We start from the raw sequence: 20,177 nt of genomic DNA on the forward strand, positions 1-20,177 counted from the left end.
TATATATAATGTGTGTGTCTATATTTGTGTATATATATATATATGTATATATAGATATATATATATATATATATATATATATATATATATGTGTGTGTGTGTGTATAAGGTACATCACAAATGGGGCGTTCTACACTATGATGGGTCTGAGTAGGAAGAAAAATGACCTCTTTTGATCTGGATGCAAACCCTTTTGAGATAGGTGGGTGACATAGAAGGATTTTCTAACAACTTTGGCAATGTGATTATCAAAGGAGAGATTACTATCTACTTGGGTCCCCAGATTCCTTATTGCATTTTCTGTATTTAGGGGACTACCACCTATGTGGTAGTTGAGTACTTTTATTTCCAAAGGAATAACTATGCACTTTTTGGCATTTAGCTTGAGGCCATGATTTTTGACACCAGGTATCCGTCTCAGTGAGACCGTTTTGGAGGATGTCTGTGTCGGCCGGTGAGTCAGTTACAGCCCCTAGTTTGCAGCAGTCTGCGAACTTGGTCATCCATAGTCCTGCTGTGCTTGCCTGTACCTCTGAGAAGTGTATGCCGAGCAGGAGGTTTCCTAGGACTGAGCCCTGGGGAACACCACTTGTAACCATTTTAGAGGCAGGCCTATACCCCACAGCTCTCACCATGTGGGTTCTGTCCGTGAGCCATTTGACAACCCGTCTGTGACGTAGGGGTTTATGTTCAGGCTGGTGAGCTTGTCTATAATACCAGAATGGGGAATGGTGTTGAAGGCTTTTGCGAGGTCTAGGTAGGCTGTGTGTGTACCACCTTTCCCTCGTCTGTAGCCTTTGTAGCTGTTTCCTAGAAGTCCACCAGGTTTAGGAGGCATGATCTGCCCTTAACAAAGCCGAACTGGGTGGGGTCCAGTGTTTGGTGGTTCCCCATCTCTCTGTTAATGAGATCCATGATGATGCGCTCCATAGTCTTGTAGACCAAGCTAGTTAGGCTTATAGGGTGATAGTTCCCGGGGTTTGTCATGGCTCCACCTTTGTGCAGCGGAATAACCGTTGCTGTGCACCACTCTATTGGTATGTAGCCGTTGCAGAGGCCGAGTTTGAACAGTGTGTATAGGTGAGGGGTTAGTTCGTCTTTGAGCTCATGTAGGACGCAGCCTGGGATGCCATCCGGTCCCATTGATGCTGTGTTTTTGGCTTTCGAGAGGCCTATTTTAACCCGACTGTCTTATTTCACAGGCTCTACATTCTGCTGGTATGGTTATGGGCCCTTTTTGGGGTGAGATGGGGGTGAAGTTTGCACTGAACCTGTCTGCCTGGATGTTGGCAATATTGGTTGGTTCAGTGTATTTTGTGCCATTCTGCACCAATTCCGAGCAGATCTGAGCATTACCACTTAGATTCTTGACATAGCCAAAGAATGTCTTGTGGTTATCTTTGGAGTCCTTGACAAATTTTCTTTCAAAGCTCGCCGTGGACGATTTAATGAGGGATTGTAGTTTCTTGCTGGTACTGATCAGGGATGTCTTCCCTTCTTTGGATTTTACTCTTTTCTGTATTGTTTCCTCCTTCTATTGTATAGCTTATTTATGGCAGGGGTCCATCAGGCTGGTTTCCTTTTCTTTGAGGAGTGAGTCTTGGTTTTGCTTGGGATAGCACAATCCATGCATTCTTGTAGGTGTCCGTAAAATGCATTAGTAAAGGATTTTGCAGCTTGGACAGCGTTATCCTTTAGCATGAGGGCTTTGGAACTTTCCACCTCCATCTTAAGTAACGTGAAGTTTGCTTTTTTAAAGTTTTTCACGGTTTCCTTGTCCGGGGGTGGGGGCAGAATGTGGATATATTGATTTGTTTTTGGTCAGATCTAACCAGCGAGGGGTTGAACTCCTTTGTGGAATATTGGTCGCCCATGTTGATGATTACCAGGTCCAATATGTTGTCACCTCTGGTGGGATTGTTGACCAGTTGTTCCAGGGCATTTGAGTTTATAAATTCTAGGAAATGTTGGCAAGGGAGTTAGTACTTGAGTAGTTCTCCCAGTAAATGTTTGGGTAGTTGAAATCACTCAATATTAAGGTGTTTGATAGGACCTTTATTTTACACAGTGTTTCCAGAATTGCAGAATGGGGATCCTGGGACATGGTGGTTGACCTGTAGCAAGCTACAATTTGAATTGCAGTTTTGCCTGTTAGTTGTATGTGGATAATCTCTGAAGCAACGTGCTGTGCCACTAACCTGGAGGTGGGGGGTATCTTTGATGAATATGGATACTCCCCCGCCTTTTGTATTTCGGTCCAGGTTCTGTGGCCAAAATGTATGGTACGAGTTGTAGCCTGGTAGTGCTGGGGTTCTCACTGGAGCCTAAAACCAGGTTTCTGTTACTGCACATATATCTATTTTCTCCATACTGAGGAGTGCCTCAAGTGCGTGCATTTTGAGGTTTAGACTTCTGGCACTGAGTAGTATTACCCTCAAATTTTTGTGACTTGTGTTATTTACGGCGGTGGGTTTGTCTTTTGAGTCTTGCCTAAAAAAGACACTGTTGGGGTGGCAAGAGCCTTGGCCAGTATTCGAAAGCCTAAAGGTGACAGGTGCAAGCCGTCTCTAGTGAAGTAGCGTGCCTTGTCAAGCATGTCATCCCAGGCAGACAGACACTGGATCCCTGTTTGAATGACACAAGAAACTTAGCCAGTTGTTGAAATTGATAGTTTTTCTTTGTACCATGGTGTCATTCTTGGTGAGGGTAGGATCCTAGTCAGGGTCATACCGGCCTTGGCTACGTGATCAGAGAGCTCTTCATGTCTCTCTTCATGTAGTCCAGGGAGGTACAGTTCAGGTCATTCACACCAACATAGACAATGACAGTCGTATTTGTACTTGTTGTGGAGTGACCTGAGTGCTTGTGTTATGTGGCGGATCCTGGCCCCCGACAGGCAGCTAACAGTAACCGTCTCCTTATTCAGCCTAGTGAGTGGGACATCAGTGTGCCGGACTATAGTCACCTATTACTAGTATGTTGGGTATGTTATGTTTCCTTGAGGGCTGTGATTGTGTGGCACACTGGTTTTCTGAAGTATGCATTTCATAGTTTGTGTTGGTGGGTGGAGGTTGCTTGGATGTCTGCCTTGGTGGGGTCTGTTGCTTTTGCAGATTTTTCAGGTTTTCACAGGTGTGCATGCCAGAAGCTGAGTGCACCTAACTTTCAATAGTTAAATAAGTAGTTTTCTTTGTGAAAGCTGTCCCCCTGCTTGAGTGAAACATGCTTGAAACTGGCTCTGTCTTTCCATCTGAGTTTATCTTGGAATACGCTTTGTTCTTGTTTTATTTATCCTGTTTTGACAGTCCCACTAGGCTAGTAGCCTGTTTTCAGGGGAGACCTTGGGTGGCATTTGTACTACTAGGTGCAATGGGGTCTTTTACACACATCTGAGCTACCAATAACACAAGTGGATGGGATCTCAGTTTAAGGCCCCATTCAAAGGAAGACCTTGAGATTTTGCAGCCTTGATAGTAGGTTAAGGAGGTGGTACCAGAGATGAGTCCTCTCTGTGGAGTGAGTGTAGAAGATTGTGTCCACTTTGCATCACCCAGAAAATAACTTTTGATGTTTGACTAGGTCCTTTTAAGCAAGTTTCACTTAACTGAGCACTGCCTGCGGTCAGATATGTTTGTTTTGCACATCTTTATTGTGCACCTTTTTTGCCATTTTTTTGCGTTTGCAAATTTAAATGAAGTAATCTAGAAAGAAGGTGCCAAGCTAAGTGATGTATTACAGTTTTTGTTATTGCTTTATCTGTTTCAGTTTTTTCATCAGTTCGTTATATCTATACAAAATTTGTTTAAATAAAATATGACTTTTTTTTTTTTTTTTTTCACAGATCACTGAATGGGCCCATGCGCTGCCAGATGCTGTAATTTCTCATTTGTTTGGGAAGGTAAGTTATTAAAACATTTTGGAGCTGATAACATTTATCCCATGCATGCTTCTCCTCAAATTATCTATGATATGATCCCAGTCATTCTTATTGGGGGTAATATATAACACATTGATTCTGGTGAACTCCCCAGTTTAGCTGATGAAAGCGCTCAAGTCTGTGTCTTTGTATGTTGGAAGAATGAAAACAGCTTGGACTGAAGAGTTTGGCTGACTGAAAGTGTTTCCTATTTTTTACAGTGTGTGTTTTCGATTTTTTTTTGTTAATATATAACTGTCGAACATGGGATGGTTTAGGCCAGTCTATAATCAATTGGGAGAGGTTATTTTGAGCACAAAACTGGAATTGGCTAGGCTTAAAATGCCTCACAAGGGCATCTAGTCTAGTGCATATCTTTGTGCCTATGAGCCTTTTAAAGACTGCATGTAACTGACGTGTAGTATGTGTGATAAAGTGGAACTGATAGAAAAGCATTTGCCACTTTTTTATGGTGTACATAGCATTCTGGAATTCAGAGGTGTTCACTGAAATATTGGCAAAGAATAAAGTAAGCTTCAAATGCACAGTTTGGAGTCAGTTCTGTGAGGTCCAGATACTTGCTGCTTGCACTTGAATGGAATCATTAGCATTAGTGTTTCTGAGCTGTGAAAGCCTGTCAAATTACAGAGAAGCCAGACAGAGGAACAGACGACAGGTGTTTTTCTGGCATAGTATCTGTACTGTTGACTGATGAAATAATCTTCCTGGTATAGTGCGTACCTGTTTCTCTTTTGAGCTGTGTTTTGGGGTTGTAGGTGATCTCTGTGCATCCTTCAGTGCTATCAAGTTTCTTATGCTACTGTAGAAAATTAAGTGCCTTTATGCTTCATAACCTTGCCTATAACAGCATTATTACAGTGGGGTTTACCCAAGAATTTTGCTGTAATAAGCTAAAGTAGCAGTGGTACATCATAAAACTATTGACAAGTCTAAATCTCAAAATGCACTCACTCGAAGCACCCTTTAAAATGGAGAACATTGACATTTCTGGTGCAACAGAGACCTGGTTCAAGGCAGAAGACAGCACCCCTGCATTACTAGGCTATAACTCATTCCACACCTATCAGCCCCAGAATTTGGGACCGAAGCTACAAAGGTGGTGGTGCTTCCATATTCATAAAGGATGCACACACCTCCAGACTGGTAGCCCAACATAACGCATCAGAGATGCTTCAGGTGCAACTAACATTGGGTAAAACAGCGATTCAGGTCGTAGCCTGCTATAGGTCATCTGCCGTGTCCCAAGACTCTCACTCCACGTTCCTAAGCACCCTGGAGAATATTAGGGTCCAACCTAACACTCATGCTGGGCAACTTCAAAAACCCCTCCATTAACTGGGAAAACTACTGATGTACCAATACACTTGCCCAACTTTTCCTGGAATTCATTAATTCCAATGCCCTGGACCAGCTTGTTTTTACCCCCACTAGAGGTAGCAACATCCTTGACCTGGTCATTACTAACATAAGCAACCTTTGCTCTACACCAGTAGTCAACTCTTCCCTGGTTAGATCCATTCACCAACAAATCACTTTGGAAATCCACATCATTCCCACCCCCCAGCCCCCGCAAAGGTATCCACCTTGAAAAACTTCTGCAAAGCTAACTTTGGGCTCCTGAAAACAGAGGTGGCTAGCTTCACGACACCCATGCAAATGGAGAATAGTTGCATGACCGCCGAATCATACACCAGTGCACTGTACAAACACATGATCTTCTCCAAAAAAAAAAAAAGGAAGCCAATGTGGTGGTCTCCTGCCATAAACCAACTCCACAACAAAAGGAGGAAACTGATGCAGAATAAGGTGAAGTACCAAGACTGTATAAACTCCCTTATCAGCCTCAACAAAAAGTTGAGATCTCTCATCAAATCTTTTAAAGCTAGCTATGAAAATAGAATTGAAGCAGATAGTAAAGACAATCACATGGCCTTCTGTAGTTATGTAAAGAATCTCCAAAGCAATACCCAGATTTGCTTTTGAGCTACTGCACAATGGTACCTCCTGTACCGAGCCAACAGATATTGCCAATATACTGGCCGACAGATTGTGCCAAATTTACCCCCCCCCCCCAAAAGGACTAATCACAATACCATTAGATTGCCAGGCACCAAGTATTACTGCTGCACAGGTTAAAATGACACTGTCCAAGGCCAAGAATACAGTTCTGTGGGACCTGACAATATCCATGGCTGTGTTCTACATGAACTACAGAGTGAACTGGCACCTCACCTATGTGCCCTGTTCAATCACAGCCTCACCTCAGACTATGTCCCTACCAAATGGTGCACTGAGACAGTCCTCCCTCTCCACAAAGGAGTGACTACAGACCCTGGGAACTATTGCCCCAATAGCCTGACAAGTCTGATATGCAAAGGTATGGAACGCATCATCATGGTCCTAATAAACAAGGATATAGGTAATCTCCAAACTCTGGATCCCACGCAGTTTGGTTTTGTGAAGGGTAGATCATGCCTGCTCTACTTGGTCAACTTCTTTGAGTCAGTCACCAGAGCTGTGGATGAAGGCAAAGTGGTTCATACAGCCTACCTTCATTTGGCCAAGGCCTTTGATACCATTCTCCATGCAGGAATCATAGAAAAACTCACTAAGCTAGGCATCAACCCCTATATCACTAGGTGGGTTGCAAATTGGCTCACATATAGAACCCACAGTGTGAAAGTAGCTGACTCCAAGTCAGACTGCCGACCAGTCAATAGTGGAGTCCCACAGGGTTAGGTCCTGCGTCCTCTCCTATTTAGTATCTACTTCTTTGAAGTACAGGCCAACATGAAGAAACTCTGGCTAACAAAGTTCGCAGACGATTGCAAGTTGTGAGCTATTATTAAATCTTCAAGTGATGTTGACATCCTACAGAAAGGCCTCACTGAGACCAATGACTGGTGTTAGAACCATGGCCTTAAGCTCAATGCCAAAAAATGTTGTCCTCCTTTTTGGGCATAACCTGGTTCCCATGAACTGCCACATCGATGGTAGTCCACTGGACACAGAAGACGTTATAAGGGATCTGGGAACACAGGTTGACAGCAACATCTCTTTTGACTACCACATTGCCACTGTGGTCAGAAAGTCCTATGTGATACATCTCATTACTAAGGGTTTTGCATCCAGGAAGAAAGCAGTCATTGTCTCCCTCTACTCTTCCCTCATTAGGCCAGTCATGGAGTACAATGCCCCATTTGGCATGTGTACCTTACCAGACACCTGCAACAACTGGGGAGGCCGTAAAAGTACCTCACGAAGAGGATCCTAGGCGTTAAGTACTTCTCCTATATGGACAGATGCAAAAAACTCGCAACTATTCTCCATCTCATATCGCCTACTTAGAGGCGATCTCTGCTTGACTTACAAAGCCATGTCTCACTCAGCTCTGTTAGAAATGCTACATCTAAAGAAATTCCTATTGCTGCGCACCACATGCTCCAGAGACCTCATCTTTGTTTCCACAATCAACAGAATGTGCTGGAGGGACAGGTTCATAACCCAGAGCTTGCCCATGCCATGGAATAGACTTCTCATACATGTCAAACGGAGCACCTCACTGGCCCTCTTCAAGAGAAGTCTTGATGAGTGGATGGGAAAAAGAAAATTCACCCCGGGAATCATTCCAGTGGCTCTACTCGACAGAGGCACTAGGAACCAAGGTCGAGTGGCACTATGCCAGGGTAATTCTGTGGCCTAGGCTTTGTAAAGGTTCCAGGGCCGTTAGCCTAGTACACACCTATGAACCTATGACAAAGCTTAAAGATGAATAAGTCTTGTTAGACCAGTGCAGAGTGGTATGGGTGAGAATGCATGTGTTATACCATACGGTATCCCTCACCAAAAACACTCAAGCCTGTTGTGACACCATATCAGATTGCCAGTGATGATGCACTCTGATCAAGAGCATTGCTTTTCAGTGACTTAACTCACAGTCTGTATGTCACCAGTAGCTAAATGAAGCTGAAAGCTCCATATATGACAGCAGTTCAGGCCAGTGGTCCTAACTTCAAATTGTCATATATTTTAAGAAAAAAAATTTTGAAATGCATTTTTCAAAACATGTAGCTATCAGTGACTTGATCATAATCCTCTGTGGATTCCATCTTCAGCTGATCCTTTCTCCCAGGTAATGGAGCCTTCTGTTCTCCATATGTTATGCAGCCAGTTGTGTGGTGAGGGATGCCCCTACCCTTAACCATTCATCAAGCAAACAAAGATTAAGGGGTCTCTTGTTTCGCAAACCCATACATTCTCTGGATCATTTTCCTAATACCTTCAACCACTAGCATTTAGAAACCAAAGTGGACCCCAACTTTCATTTCCTTTACAAAATGCATTTATTACAAAACTATGTCAAAATTAAATAGATGGATTTATTACCCTGTTCATCTTCTTTTTCTTAAGAAGAAGAAAAAAAAAGTGTGATTAATGTGGAGGAAGTGTCATTGGTAATGAATATCAAACCAGCAAGCATATCTTACAGTACTCTTACATTATAGCTTGTATGTATTGGAATGCTAGTTTTAAGACCTTACAGAGTAATGCTACAGTTATTAGACAGTTTAGAGCTTCCAGAGTTGCATGAGATTTTTACCTATACAGTGAACAAAAAAGGCACTGCTGCAGTTAGAACTCAACCAGTTAAATTAGTAAAAAAAGAACAAATTATTTGTTTGTAGGATGTTACAGAGATCAGAGATACCATTTCTTTACATTTTACATAGTATGTTTTTGGCAGAAAAGTAGAATAGACCACATTTACATTTCAAAACTGAGCCATTAAAGTACTGACACATGATGACATCATAATAATGCCCTATAAAAAATCAAATTATCCAATGAGAAATTGTCTAACTTTACATACAACAATATTTGATTAATCTTAAAGATGTGATATTGTCCTTTTTTTATTCGTTCCTCAATGTGTGGAATATCCGATCTGACTCTTCAGCTCCTCCCTCTGCCCGTAATGCCCCAGTCAGCTAACATTACCCAAGATCTTGCTTGCCGCCATCTCGCACAAACTCGTATCCAATTTTGAGAGCTACTTTGGCTAGTTCTTTGCAGTTTTTGTGAGTAATTACATTTCCTTTATCTTTTATCTGTTATTCTCCATTTATCTCCTCCCTCTCCTATTGTCTACATATGTGAGTTTTCTCCCAATTGCTCTCTCTTAACCTTCTTTTATCATTTGGTAGTTGCTAACGTACCATAACAGGTACCTGTTTCTTCTTTTTCTAACCTTTATACCCTTTAGAGAATATTCTTTCTACCATTGTAGGTGTGTCTGTGCGTGTCTGTGCGTGTCTCTTGTGTAATATAAATTCTCTTCCTTTACTTTGCATGCCATTTTCTTTACCCCCGCCCCCACTCTTAAATGCCTGTTATCAGTAACAGTAGAAAAGACAGCAGGCTTTAAAAAGTGCACTTCCTGTGGACATAAGATCCTCTTTTTTTATATGCCTGTTGGGAATGCATCTACTGCCTTAGAGCATCACACCTCAACACGGACTGCTGCATTTAATTTGAGAGCAATTGGTGATAGGCATATAAGTTGGTTTTTAAGGGTATGCTGCTGCCCTCTTTCTCCTTCTTCAGGGGCTGCTCATATCCCCGGTAAATCTGTGAAATCCTATTCAGAGTTAAGGTAATCTCGCAAAAGATCCCCCACCCTTTCTCTAAAGGCTACTACATTGGCTCCATCTGCATAGGAGCTTCCTCACAAGATTCAGAGAAGTTTGGATCTGACTTCATCGGATCATAGGAAAACACACTTGGATCCCACACCCTCTTATCCAGCTGTCACTCCCAGGTCTCCTCAAACCTGCTCACCCACCTTCACCATCTAGACAATTTCCCCTTCAATGCATCCTCCTTTTCTTTAGGGGACACCAAGGAGAGATCTAGGCCCCAGTCAACCACCTCTTCCATCAGTTCCTCCAAATTCCTTGGAGCTGAGATTCAGATGGGGGTTATTTTGGATGCATCTCCCATCAGAACTGTGAGCCTCCTGACCACTTCTCACATAGTGATATCTCCTTCCCCTATCCGTCTCACAGTTTAGCAGCCCTTGGATGTGTCTGTTCCTAAGACAGCTAGGTCTTCGACTCTGGCTTCCCTAATTTCGCTTCACTCCCTTTGCTTCAGGATGAATCTCTGAGCCAAAGCATCTGTGTTTGATCTGAGGATTGGAGTTCTACTCCATTATTACGGGAGCCATCCTTGCCCCTCAGAGCCTTTGGCATTGGACAGCTCGAGTCAGACTCCTTCCTCAAGGCACAGATTTGGGTAGGGTCGAGGCTTGGTAGCTTCTGAAGTTTCGTCTCTGGTGCAGCCAGGCATGGCTTCTCCTGGTTTATCTGCCTTCGAGGTAGTGGAAGGGTTATTCTCTCGGCAGAGATTTGATTACTCTTTCATCCTTGGATCCTACATCCTTCCCCTTCTATCTGACCTACTTCACAGGGACAGCCAGTACTGTCTAGCATCCAGATAGTCCCCATCTAGGAACTTCCCCTTTCTTAGGATACCTTTCCAGACCATCCCACTGAAGAGGTTCCCCAAAAGATAACATGCAAAAGGAGGCGCTTAGATTCCTGTATGGAATTTCTCACCGAAGGAACTGACTTCGATGAAGGAGAAGGGTCCCGCAGGTCTCCATTGGATGATTTATTCGGACACATCCTGGAAATTCTTTAAAAAAAAAAAATGGATGGTCTTCAGATACTCCCTCTGCAGAGGAGTAATTTTTTCTGGAAGCTTTTGGGTCCGGCCCGTCTACGTCTTGGGTGACTCCTCGGCAGATGAGCTTGCCTCTCGCTGGGCATGGAAGGAACTTGGTTCTGTGGAACCAATTCCCTGACGGTCCGATAAAATTTTGGCACTGCGAAAGGACAGACAACATTTGAACAAAGGAGTTCCTGTTGATGTTATGATTGTGGCAGCAGCCAGTAAGAAGGAGCTAGTGGAGAAGGAATCCTTAGTCCACTCCCCTAACAGAGTCCAGGGCATTGGACAGGTTTGGAAAGCACATATTTGCTTCAGCGACCTTTGCCTTGAGATCCCTGAATTACTTAACACACACTTAACAAGTGGGATTTGACCAAGGAACTCTCTAATTCTCGAAGTCTATTTCTGGAGGACTACAGGACATCCTCTTTACAGCTAGCCACTCTGTTTTCCATTTCCAGTGCATCCATGAGGCTAATATTCCATGCTGTGGCGGTACCTCACTGACTGCTAGTTTAGGCATAGCCATTAACTGCATCCATGCATGTCTCCTATGCGACTTTTTGGAGCCTTTCAAGTTTTTCATCAATGCTTCCTTTGGTGGAACATCTTTTTTTGGCCCTACTGTGAAAGAAATGCTTTTTTGGACTGAACAGGATAGAAAGACCCTGTCTGCTGTAGGGATATGCTTTTCCACTTGTCAGTAATCCTTTTTTCCAGAATCAAAGAGGTGGCAAGAAAATGTGGTTCCCTAAGTCCAAGGGATCTTTTCCAGGATTCATGCGGGGACAACTCTTCTAGTGGCAGAGGGGAGAGTGCAAATGGAAGACTATCCTTGCGGCAGTGTAGGCCTGCAAAACCAAGGTTTCTGAGATTCCTTTTCGGATAAACCCTTTCACTACCCCTGAAGGGTTGCCTGACACCCCCCCCCCACCTATGGAGGCTTTCGGGGGAGGGGCACTAGTCTTTGCACCCAGACGCCTGGGCTCGTATAACAAAATATTCTTGGGTGCTAAAAATAATATCCAGAGACTGTTTCATACCATTTTTCCAGATCCCTCCAAACAAAAGAAGAAAGCTCCCCAATGTCTCACCCAGTGAGAGAGAAGCTGCAGCTCAGGAGATTTCAAAGCTGCTAGACAAGAGTCATCCAGGAGGTCCCACCAGACCAAACAGGATTCTGGACTTAAGGTTCTTTTTTAGTGCCAAAGAAGACCGGGGACCTGAGACCAATTTTAGAACTAAGCTACCTGAACCAGATTGTAAAGAAATCAAAGTTCCGAATGTTGATTTTTTTTTTTTTTCAGTCCATTGTACCTTTTTTTTACACAAAGATGATTGGTCAGTCAATCTTCAGGATGTGTGCTCTCTCATCATGCTGAACAAATGATCCTGAAGATTCCTGTGCTTTCAGCTGGAAGCCAGTCACTCTCCATTCAGGGCCCTGCCCTTTGGTCTCTCCATAGCCCCCAGGGTGTTTACCAAATGTATGGCAGTGGTAGCAGCTCACCTGAGACTGTTGGGATTCCAAGTATTCCTATATTTAAATGACTGGCTCATCATCTCCCCAACCAGGCATCTCTTACAGCTGTTCAGGGACTATTTGCTCCATTGTTGCCAAAAGACTAGACATTTCAGTTAGTACTTTCAAATCTTGCCTACAGCCTGTACAGAGCCTGGAGTTCCTAGGTGCCCAGTTGAACACGTTGTCATATAGCCTCCCTTCCTGTACTTTTTGTAGACACAGTCAAGTTTCAGCTACAGCAGATTCTTCTCCAACCAGACTTGTCCTTCAGGCTCTAGGTTCGATGGCAGCAGCCATAACCGTAGTTCCAGTGGCCCGTTTCTGTGTGTGTGTGTGTGTGTGTGTGTGTGTGTGTGTGTGTGTGTTCTCTAGTGGACTCTAGCTGTTCTGTAGTCTATTCTTTATCATCCTTTGTTGTTTCCAGTCTAACTCAATCGAGTCTGCAAAGGTCATCTTCATTGGTGAATTTAGTCAGACAAAGTTTACCAAGGTAACCACAGACTCCTCCCATTTGGGGTGGGGGACATTTCTTGGGACAGACGGTCCAAGGCATGTGATCCCCCCAAAGAGACCAATTCACATATCAATGTCTAGAGATGAGACTGATCCTACTAGTGTTGTAGGCCTTTCAAGATGTACTTCCTCTCAGGACTGTTGCGATACAGGCTGACATGTCTGTGGTCCAGTACATCAGCAAACAGGGGAACCCAATCTTACCACCTTTGTCAAGAGGCAATGAGAGTGTGGCAGTAGGTGATATCCATCCACTTTCTTATGGCAATACACATACCAGGGAAATCCAGTGTACTAGCTGACAAACTCAGCAGGTCCATTTTGATGTCTCACAAGTGGTCACAATCAGTGGTGGAGAGGATTTTCTGTCATTGGGGCCAACCTTGTTGCGATCTCTTTGCATATTCCCACAACAAATGCAGCAGGTTTTTGCCCTAATCCCCCCCTCAGGGGGAGTCACCGGGAAATGCTGTAGCCCATGTTTGGCCCTCCGGTCTCCTTTATGCTCATCTCCCCATTACTTCGGATTCCAAAATTCGTACAGAAATCACTTTGGTTGTAGAGCTCAGTTATCCTCACTGCCCCTTTTTGGCATCTCCAAGTATGGTTTCCTTTCCTTTGGTTTCATCTTTGATATCCTCCATGGATACTGGACCAAAGTCCAGTGCTTCTCTCACTTCCTTCCGGAATGAAGCATCCTAATATGCCAGACCTCAAACTGATCCGCATGCTTTCTCCAATTCCATTAATAGCTAGCCCAGGCTTTTTTTCCCAGTCCAACAAATACTTCTATCATCCCAGAAAGCTTCTACAAGAAAGCTCTACAGGAGTAAATGGAAAAGATTCTCCATTTGGACTCTTCAAAAGGAAATTGACCCTTTCACTGCTCCTGTATCTTTGATTCTAGAATTTTTAGCATCTATTTTCAAGAAGGTGCTAGCTTTTTACAGTCAAAGTACAATTAGCTGCTGTATCTAATTTCACTCAGGAGAAAATGCTTCCTATTTAGCTCTTCCAAATTGTGCAAGGCTTTTCTAAAATACACCTTCTGATTTGGACTCCAGAGAAAGACCTGTCACTCCTTTGGGATTTAACACTCGTACTACAAGGGTTGACCCAACAACCCTTTGAACCAACAGCCTAATCTGATTTAAAATCCGTCTTGGAAAACAGCATTCCTAGTAACTATTACATCAGCAAGGTAAATTTCTTAACTCCAGACTCCATTTTCCAAATCCTCTTTTATTGTTTCTTACAAAGTCAGTCACTCTGTGAACAATTCAGTCCTTCTTACCAAAGGTATTGTCTGAGTAGAATAATATTCAAACAATTCATTTGCCTGTCTTTCCCTAATTTTTCAATTAAGGGAAAGTATACACTACATCTTTTAGATGTGCATAGACACCTATGTTTTTATGTCCACAGAACAAAAGATTTCAGGTAATCACAGCAGCTATTAAGTTTCTTTCTCACAGAATGGATTGGGATTACCAGTTTCTAAAATTACCCTGACCAAATGATTTACTGATTGCATTTCTTTCAACTGTACTCAGCAATGCCTGTCCCTATCAAAGCGTCCTAAAATGCATTTTACTAGATCCATGGCAACCTCTTCCGCTTTTCTTTTGTCTATACTTAGCAATGCCTGTCCCTATCAAAGCCTCCTAAAGCACATTCTACTAGATCCATGGCAACCTCTTCTGCATTTTGGTCTAGAACTTCCATTGACATTTGTGTAGCAGCTACCTGGTATAATGTTCCTACCTTTAATGCTCATTACAGACTATATTTGACCTCCAGAAGCAGAGCTGCTTTTGGTTCTGCAGTTCTTCTAAATATCCTTCCATGAGGGCACCCAAGATTGACATAGCTGGGGACTCTGTCCCACATGTTGAGGAAGAGTGAAAAGGACATCAGATATTTAGTTATGTCCTCACCATAACTATGCATTTGTGTTGTTCATTTTCATTCTTCAACTCCCCACCCACCCTTCCCCCCTTCCTTTCATATTCTAGATTAACCCTGTGCGTATTGTGGAACCTTTTGTTCCAGGTTTGAGTCCCATCTTTGCTATTCTTTCCTTCTTCCTGCTCTGCCTTAGGATCTATAAGGCATCATATTAGATCTGAGATATTGTTAGCGTACTGAGGCATTATGGGTAGAAGGAGGAGCTCAAGAGTTGGATCTGAGGGTCTGGTCTATGCGGCTGAATTGGATCCGAAGTCAGATCTGATACCCCACACATTGAGGAAGAATGAAAATGGAGAACACAGATGCATAGTTATGGTGAGAACATAACTTTAATATTTCAGTCATCAGTTTTTCAATCTTTTTTGTTTTGTTTTGAATTCTGTTTTATGGGATTCTGTAAAGTGCTTTATGAATGGAACGCTTTTCTGTATGGGGCTGCATTAAGATTGTGAAAATGGTTATTATTCAGCAGGGCGGTAAGGAAGAAACTTTAACTTAAACAAAATGTCAGAAAATCCTGAATCACAAACCGCAAACTGTCTGTTGTGTTCGAAGTAAAACTTTGAAGCTATTCAGATAAGTCCTCAATATGTGCATATGGTTGCTGGAAAGAGGGAAATTAAGTCTAACAAGGATCATGTATGTGGTATTTGAGGAAAAATAGCTTAAATGAAAATGGTGTTATGTATATATTGAGTATTATTAATCGTCATTTTAATAGCAGTTTAGAAACCTGTATGACATAGTTTCTTTATTGCTGTAAAAACTGATCATTTCTATAAAACCTTTAGATAACTAACTCTGTAACTTGCAGTCAACCTCTGGAATTAATGGGGCAGGTAACGGAAATGTATTTTTGTCTGCAGAAGCTGTTGAATTATTAAAGCTGTTTAATGTCGTGCAAGAGATTTCTGGTTCTTTGAGATATGCTATTACTGCTGCAGTCGTAAACTAGAATAAGTGACCTCTGTGGTGTAAATCTTGCACACTTATTTGTTTTTTAAATGTAGATGATAAAATGTCAGTAACTAATAGGTTCAGATTTGTTCATAATATAATGCATTATTTTCACAAAAGTCTCAGTATTAAGAGGCAAACATAAGACAGCAAGTAAACTATCAATTATGATCTTATGAGAGAAGGTCTTATCAGTCAGGATATAGAGAAGGCATTTTGTTCACCAGATTATTAAATACATTTTCCTTATGCTGGATTATTACAAGCCTCTTATCTTCACTTAATAATATAACTAGTTTAATATAGCCAAGAGAGTTATTAGAAAATTGAGACTTTTTCTTTTGAGACCATCAAGGTCACCTCAGGAGCAAAACTTAGATGCCCTTTCTTCCCTGTTTTATTTGCTTTAACCATGAAGCTACTTGCTAGTGCAATTAGCCTTTGCCCCTGTATTAATAATATAGAATGTAGTGTAATAATCAACAATGTAGTGTTTTTGCTGGTAATCCATTACTTAATCATATTTTATGTAATCAGTATATGATATTGATGTATTGTATGAATATGGCTATTTCTGTCGTGAAATTTAACAGCAGCAAAACAAATAATGAAAGCAATAAAAGAGATGATAGAATGTGATTCTCTACATTATTATACAAATAGACTTAATGCAGGTTGTAGTATAAAATTGTACTGATTTCATAATTAATTAAAATGTTTTCATGTTTGAAGATTATTCAGAATTATGTTACCAAATATATATATTTTGCAAACTACTTTTTTGATCCTTACAAAAAATGAAACTAATAAATGGTTTGACTAAGGTCACCTCCTAAACATTGCATTTAAAATTTTATGAGACCATATAGCATAAAGAAGATGAGAGGGTCTCCCTGGCATGGAATCTTATGATTTTTTCATCATTTTGAAAGTAGTCCAAGAAAATGCTTTAATTCTTCACCACTTTTTATTAACAAAGTCAAGATAATGGCACCCAACTAAACTTAATTAGAAAGCACTAGAATTATCTTGTTAACTGTGTACACTGATGTGTAAGCATTTAAGCCAGAACTAGGTAACATCATTTAAAATTATATTTTTAGATTCCATCAATTAAATTTGGAGCAGTATAGTATTTTGTATAAAAATTGCCTTAAATGAAAAAATGTTATTGAAAGAGATTGGACTACTTTTCTGGTTTAATAAAATTATATAATCATAGGGTGTTCAACACAAATGCATTTAATTAAGACTGAGTGGTTGGCCTCTTAATTTAGCTTGCAGAGAATTTGTAATTTATAAAAACTGCAGCTATTTATTTTTCTACTGACAGTCGTTTATGCCATATTGTCACAAGTGTAATAAATTACTGCTGAATCCTGTTAATCCATATTATATGCGATTCTGTTACAAAGCAAAGTAAACCTGCTTCGGAATTCTTGATTGTTTTAACACCTTTATTAAGTTATCACTTAAGACGTAGGCAAACAGTCATTCATATAACCAACTATATTTACATGTTTCCTGTTACATTATACATCATATATGTTTTTTTTATAAATATCACCAGTCCAGCATTACATAAACTGTTCAATTCCTGCCTTCCCTTAAACCTCACTCCTCCTCTAGAACATTATTCTGCATGTATAGTTCCATATTTCCGTTTAATTCTATGTAATTTGTTCCTCCCGTTTTCTAAAGATCCCACTTAACAGTTCTTCTCTTACAGTATTCAGTACTTCAAATATATCTATTTTCCAGTATTTGCTTTTTTTGTCTGCCACTAGAATTGAACTTTACAGGACCTAACTTTGTCTAGGCAATTCAGATTCAGTGTCCTAACTCAAAAGAATAATTTCCTTAGTTAGACCCATTTGCTCACCCAACATTAGTACTCTAGGGAATTTTTAAAATCTGCCAACTCTTTATACTCCCAAAACATATTCTCATTTCTTTTTTTTTTTTTTTCTTCTCCATCACTCCTTTAAATTTGCCATCTACCTGAGAAAAAATTATTTGGAGTGTGTCTGGGGTATAGAAATATCTATGCAAACACTTCCAAGCAAAAATCCTAATCCTTCTGTACCTTGTTTCATACTTGGGAGCAGTACATATGTCCTCCCATTGTTCCTATGTACATTGCTTATCTAATCTCTTGCCAATCTTTTATAATCTTCTCTGATTCTTACAATCATTATGAAAGTTTTACACACCTACTTATTACGCCTTTTTTAACAGTAGCTGCTGCTGCTGTATATGCAACTAAAAACTCCAACAAAGCGGGGCTTTCATTTTAAGATTCCCCTATTCATTTCTCTTTGCCTATACTCTGTCAGTCCCTGTTAGGGAGGGCAGTCACTAGCCTACAGTCCAAATGTCTTCTTGGCCTCATCCCATTTTGTTACCTTTCCTTCGCTAGTTATTTGCTCCCAATACCTTGGTTCCTTTGCCAGTTTTCTCCAGTAAATTCCAGACCCCTATTGTCTATTCTCAGTATGAAGCAGTCATTGCCATCAGCAGAATCTCCTTTCTCCATTCTCAGGTTGGCTTGGTTCTTGGAATACTTTCTGCTACTTTGTGAATATAGTACTCTGCATGGCTGCTGTTCTCCTTAAGGATCAGCATCCGAAGTCCAGCTTATTTCTTGAATATCCCCCTTGCTTCATCATCATCCATTTCCACTCTTCAAACTTTATGCTCGTGTTATGTACACAAGTCTTACTTGTGTATCTACTACAATATCCCTTCAATTCAGATAATCTTAAACTACCTTGTTCTATTGGAAGGAGCAGCTTATCCCACTTAACCTTTGCCCTCTTCCCTTCCCAGATAAATTCCCTCCCAAGTGTTTTATATTAATTGTCCACAACATCTTGCACATTTCTTCTTCTAGCCAGTAATCTAATTATACATTGTTTCTTTTCATTATATTACCTACAACCTTAACTTCCTTCCTGCTTACCTGCTGGATTTATTGTTGTTGTTTCTCCTGTTACAATGTTACTACACTTTTTGTATATATAGCTATGTAATATTCCATTGAGTACATTTTGTTCTTCTTATCCGTTGTATCCATAAGATTGTTTTGCTCTTTAATATTGTTAATTTGTCTCTATTTGTGTGTATTTGTACATCTGTTTGGGGCTTTTCCCCTTGGGTCTCCATTGAAAAAGGGTAAATTCTTACCCAGCTGGACCAACCCGGTTAACAAATGCGAAATAAATAATCTCTGCTGGTTGATCAAAAATATGCCCGATTTTGTATTTTCACTCATCTTACTATCCACACCCATTAACCAAGTGCTTCCAGTTTCTCAGTTTTTTGGATTATCTTTTTAGTGTCTTACAACATATACTTAGCTGCCATAGCAGAAGTAATTTTAATCCGTACTCCTGAATGCTTCGTCTTATTGCGTCCCCATAGATGTAAGTATTGTTGAACCAATTCATGTGTGAGTACATAATTTACAGTTGTAGCCTTTTTCATTTTCATTAATTTTATATCCCAAAAAGACATGAAACTGTCTGTGTTCCACAACACTGAGATGGCCTTTTCTGGATTTATCAGGCACAAAATATTATCTGCAGGTAAAGGCAATATTTCTCAATTTACCATACCAATTATATTCTTGAATTTCTGAGTCAACGTATTTTCTTTGCTAGTGGCTGTGTAAGAGGATACCCATGCCTGGTTCCCCTTTTCAAACACAACTTAGAGAGGAGCACTCTCACTTTAAATTTTCCCTCCAATCCCTCTTATATCTTCTAATTAATCGTATTATTTTTATCAGGGAATGCAAATGCTTCCATTGCCATATTTGTAAAATCCCAGCTTTCTTTGTTGAATGCTTTCTTTGCATCAAGATCCACCAATGACGGTGGTATTTTCTTAAATTCTGCTTCCCTAGGGTTCATCGTTTTGTTAATGTTGTCAGATGTTCTCCCCTCTGCAGAACAACATTGATCCATATCTATCAATTTTGGCAAAACTTTTACCATACTTAGAGCTAGTATAGACCTCAACACTTTATAGCCATTGTTTAAAATTGAAATGGGTCTATAAGAAGCTGGGTGTGATAGGTATTTAACATCTTTAGGTATTATAGCCATCACGGATTTCTTCTAAGATATTGGTGCTTCACTTTCATTTTAAAATAGTGTTAAACCTTCCAGATACTTGCCGCTTTCTTCCCTCCTGATTTCCACAGTAATGCCATCTGTTCCTGGAGACTTCCCTGCAGATTGATTATACATCACCTTTTTTATCTCCTCTCTAATTGTTGTGTTTGCTTAATCTACAAGTAACCCTAGCATACGCAAGTTTTCCATGAATATTTCCATTTATGCTGTTTTTTGATGTCCACATTTCTGTGCTTTATGTAAATTCTGCAATAGCTGTAATACCTCTGTGGGATCTCTGGTTATTTTTCTTGTTATTGCTCCCTTTGTTTGGCAACAACCCTTTCAGCTTTCTATTGCCCAAGTCGTTTTGCTAAAAATTTTTGTGCTGTGAAGTTATCAAAAACAAACAAAAAAAAAAAAG

At 40.8% G+C, this 20,177-nt stretch overlaps 1 protein-coding gene across 1 annotated transcript in view; it reads left to right on the forward strand.

The window, feature by feature from the left end:
* The window catches only part of NDRG1 (N-myc downstream regulated 1), an 896,718-nt gene that overhangs the window by 376,941 nt on the left and 499,600 nt on the right, over window positions 1–20,177 (forward strand). The window contains exon 9 of the mRNA XM_044066941.1: window positions 3,842–3,898. Coding sequence (XP_043922876.1) covers window positions 3,842–3,898 — 57 coding nt within the window. The remainder of the gene's footprint in view (window positions 1–3,841; window positions 3,899–20,177) is intronic.

This window comes from Protopterus annectens, chromosome 3.part1 (assembly GCF_019279795.1).
Source record: "Protopterus annectens isolate FY-2018-M chromosome 3.part1, PAN1.0, whole genome shotgun sequence".
Classification (NCBI taxonomy): domain Eukaryota; kingdom Metazoa; phylum Chordata; order Ceratodontiformes; family Protopteridae; genus Protopterus; species Protopterus annectens.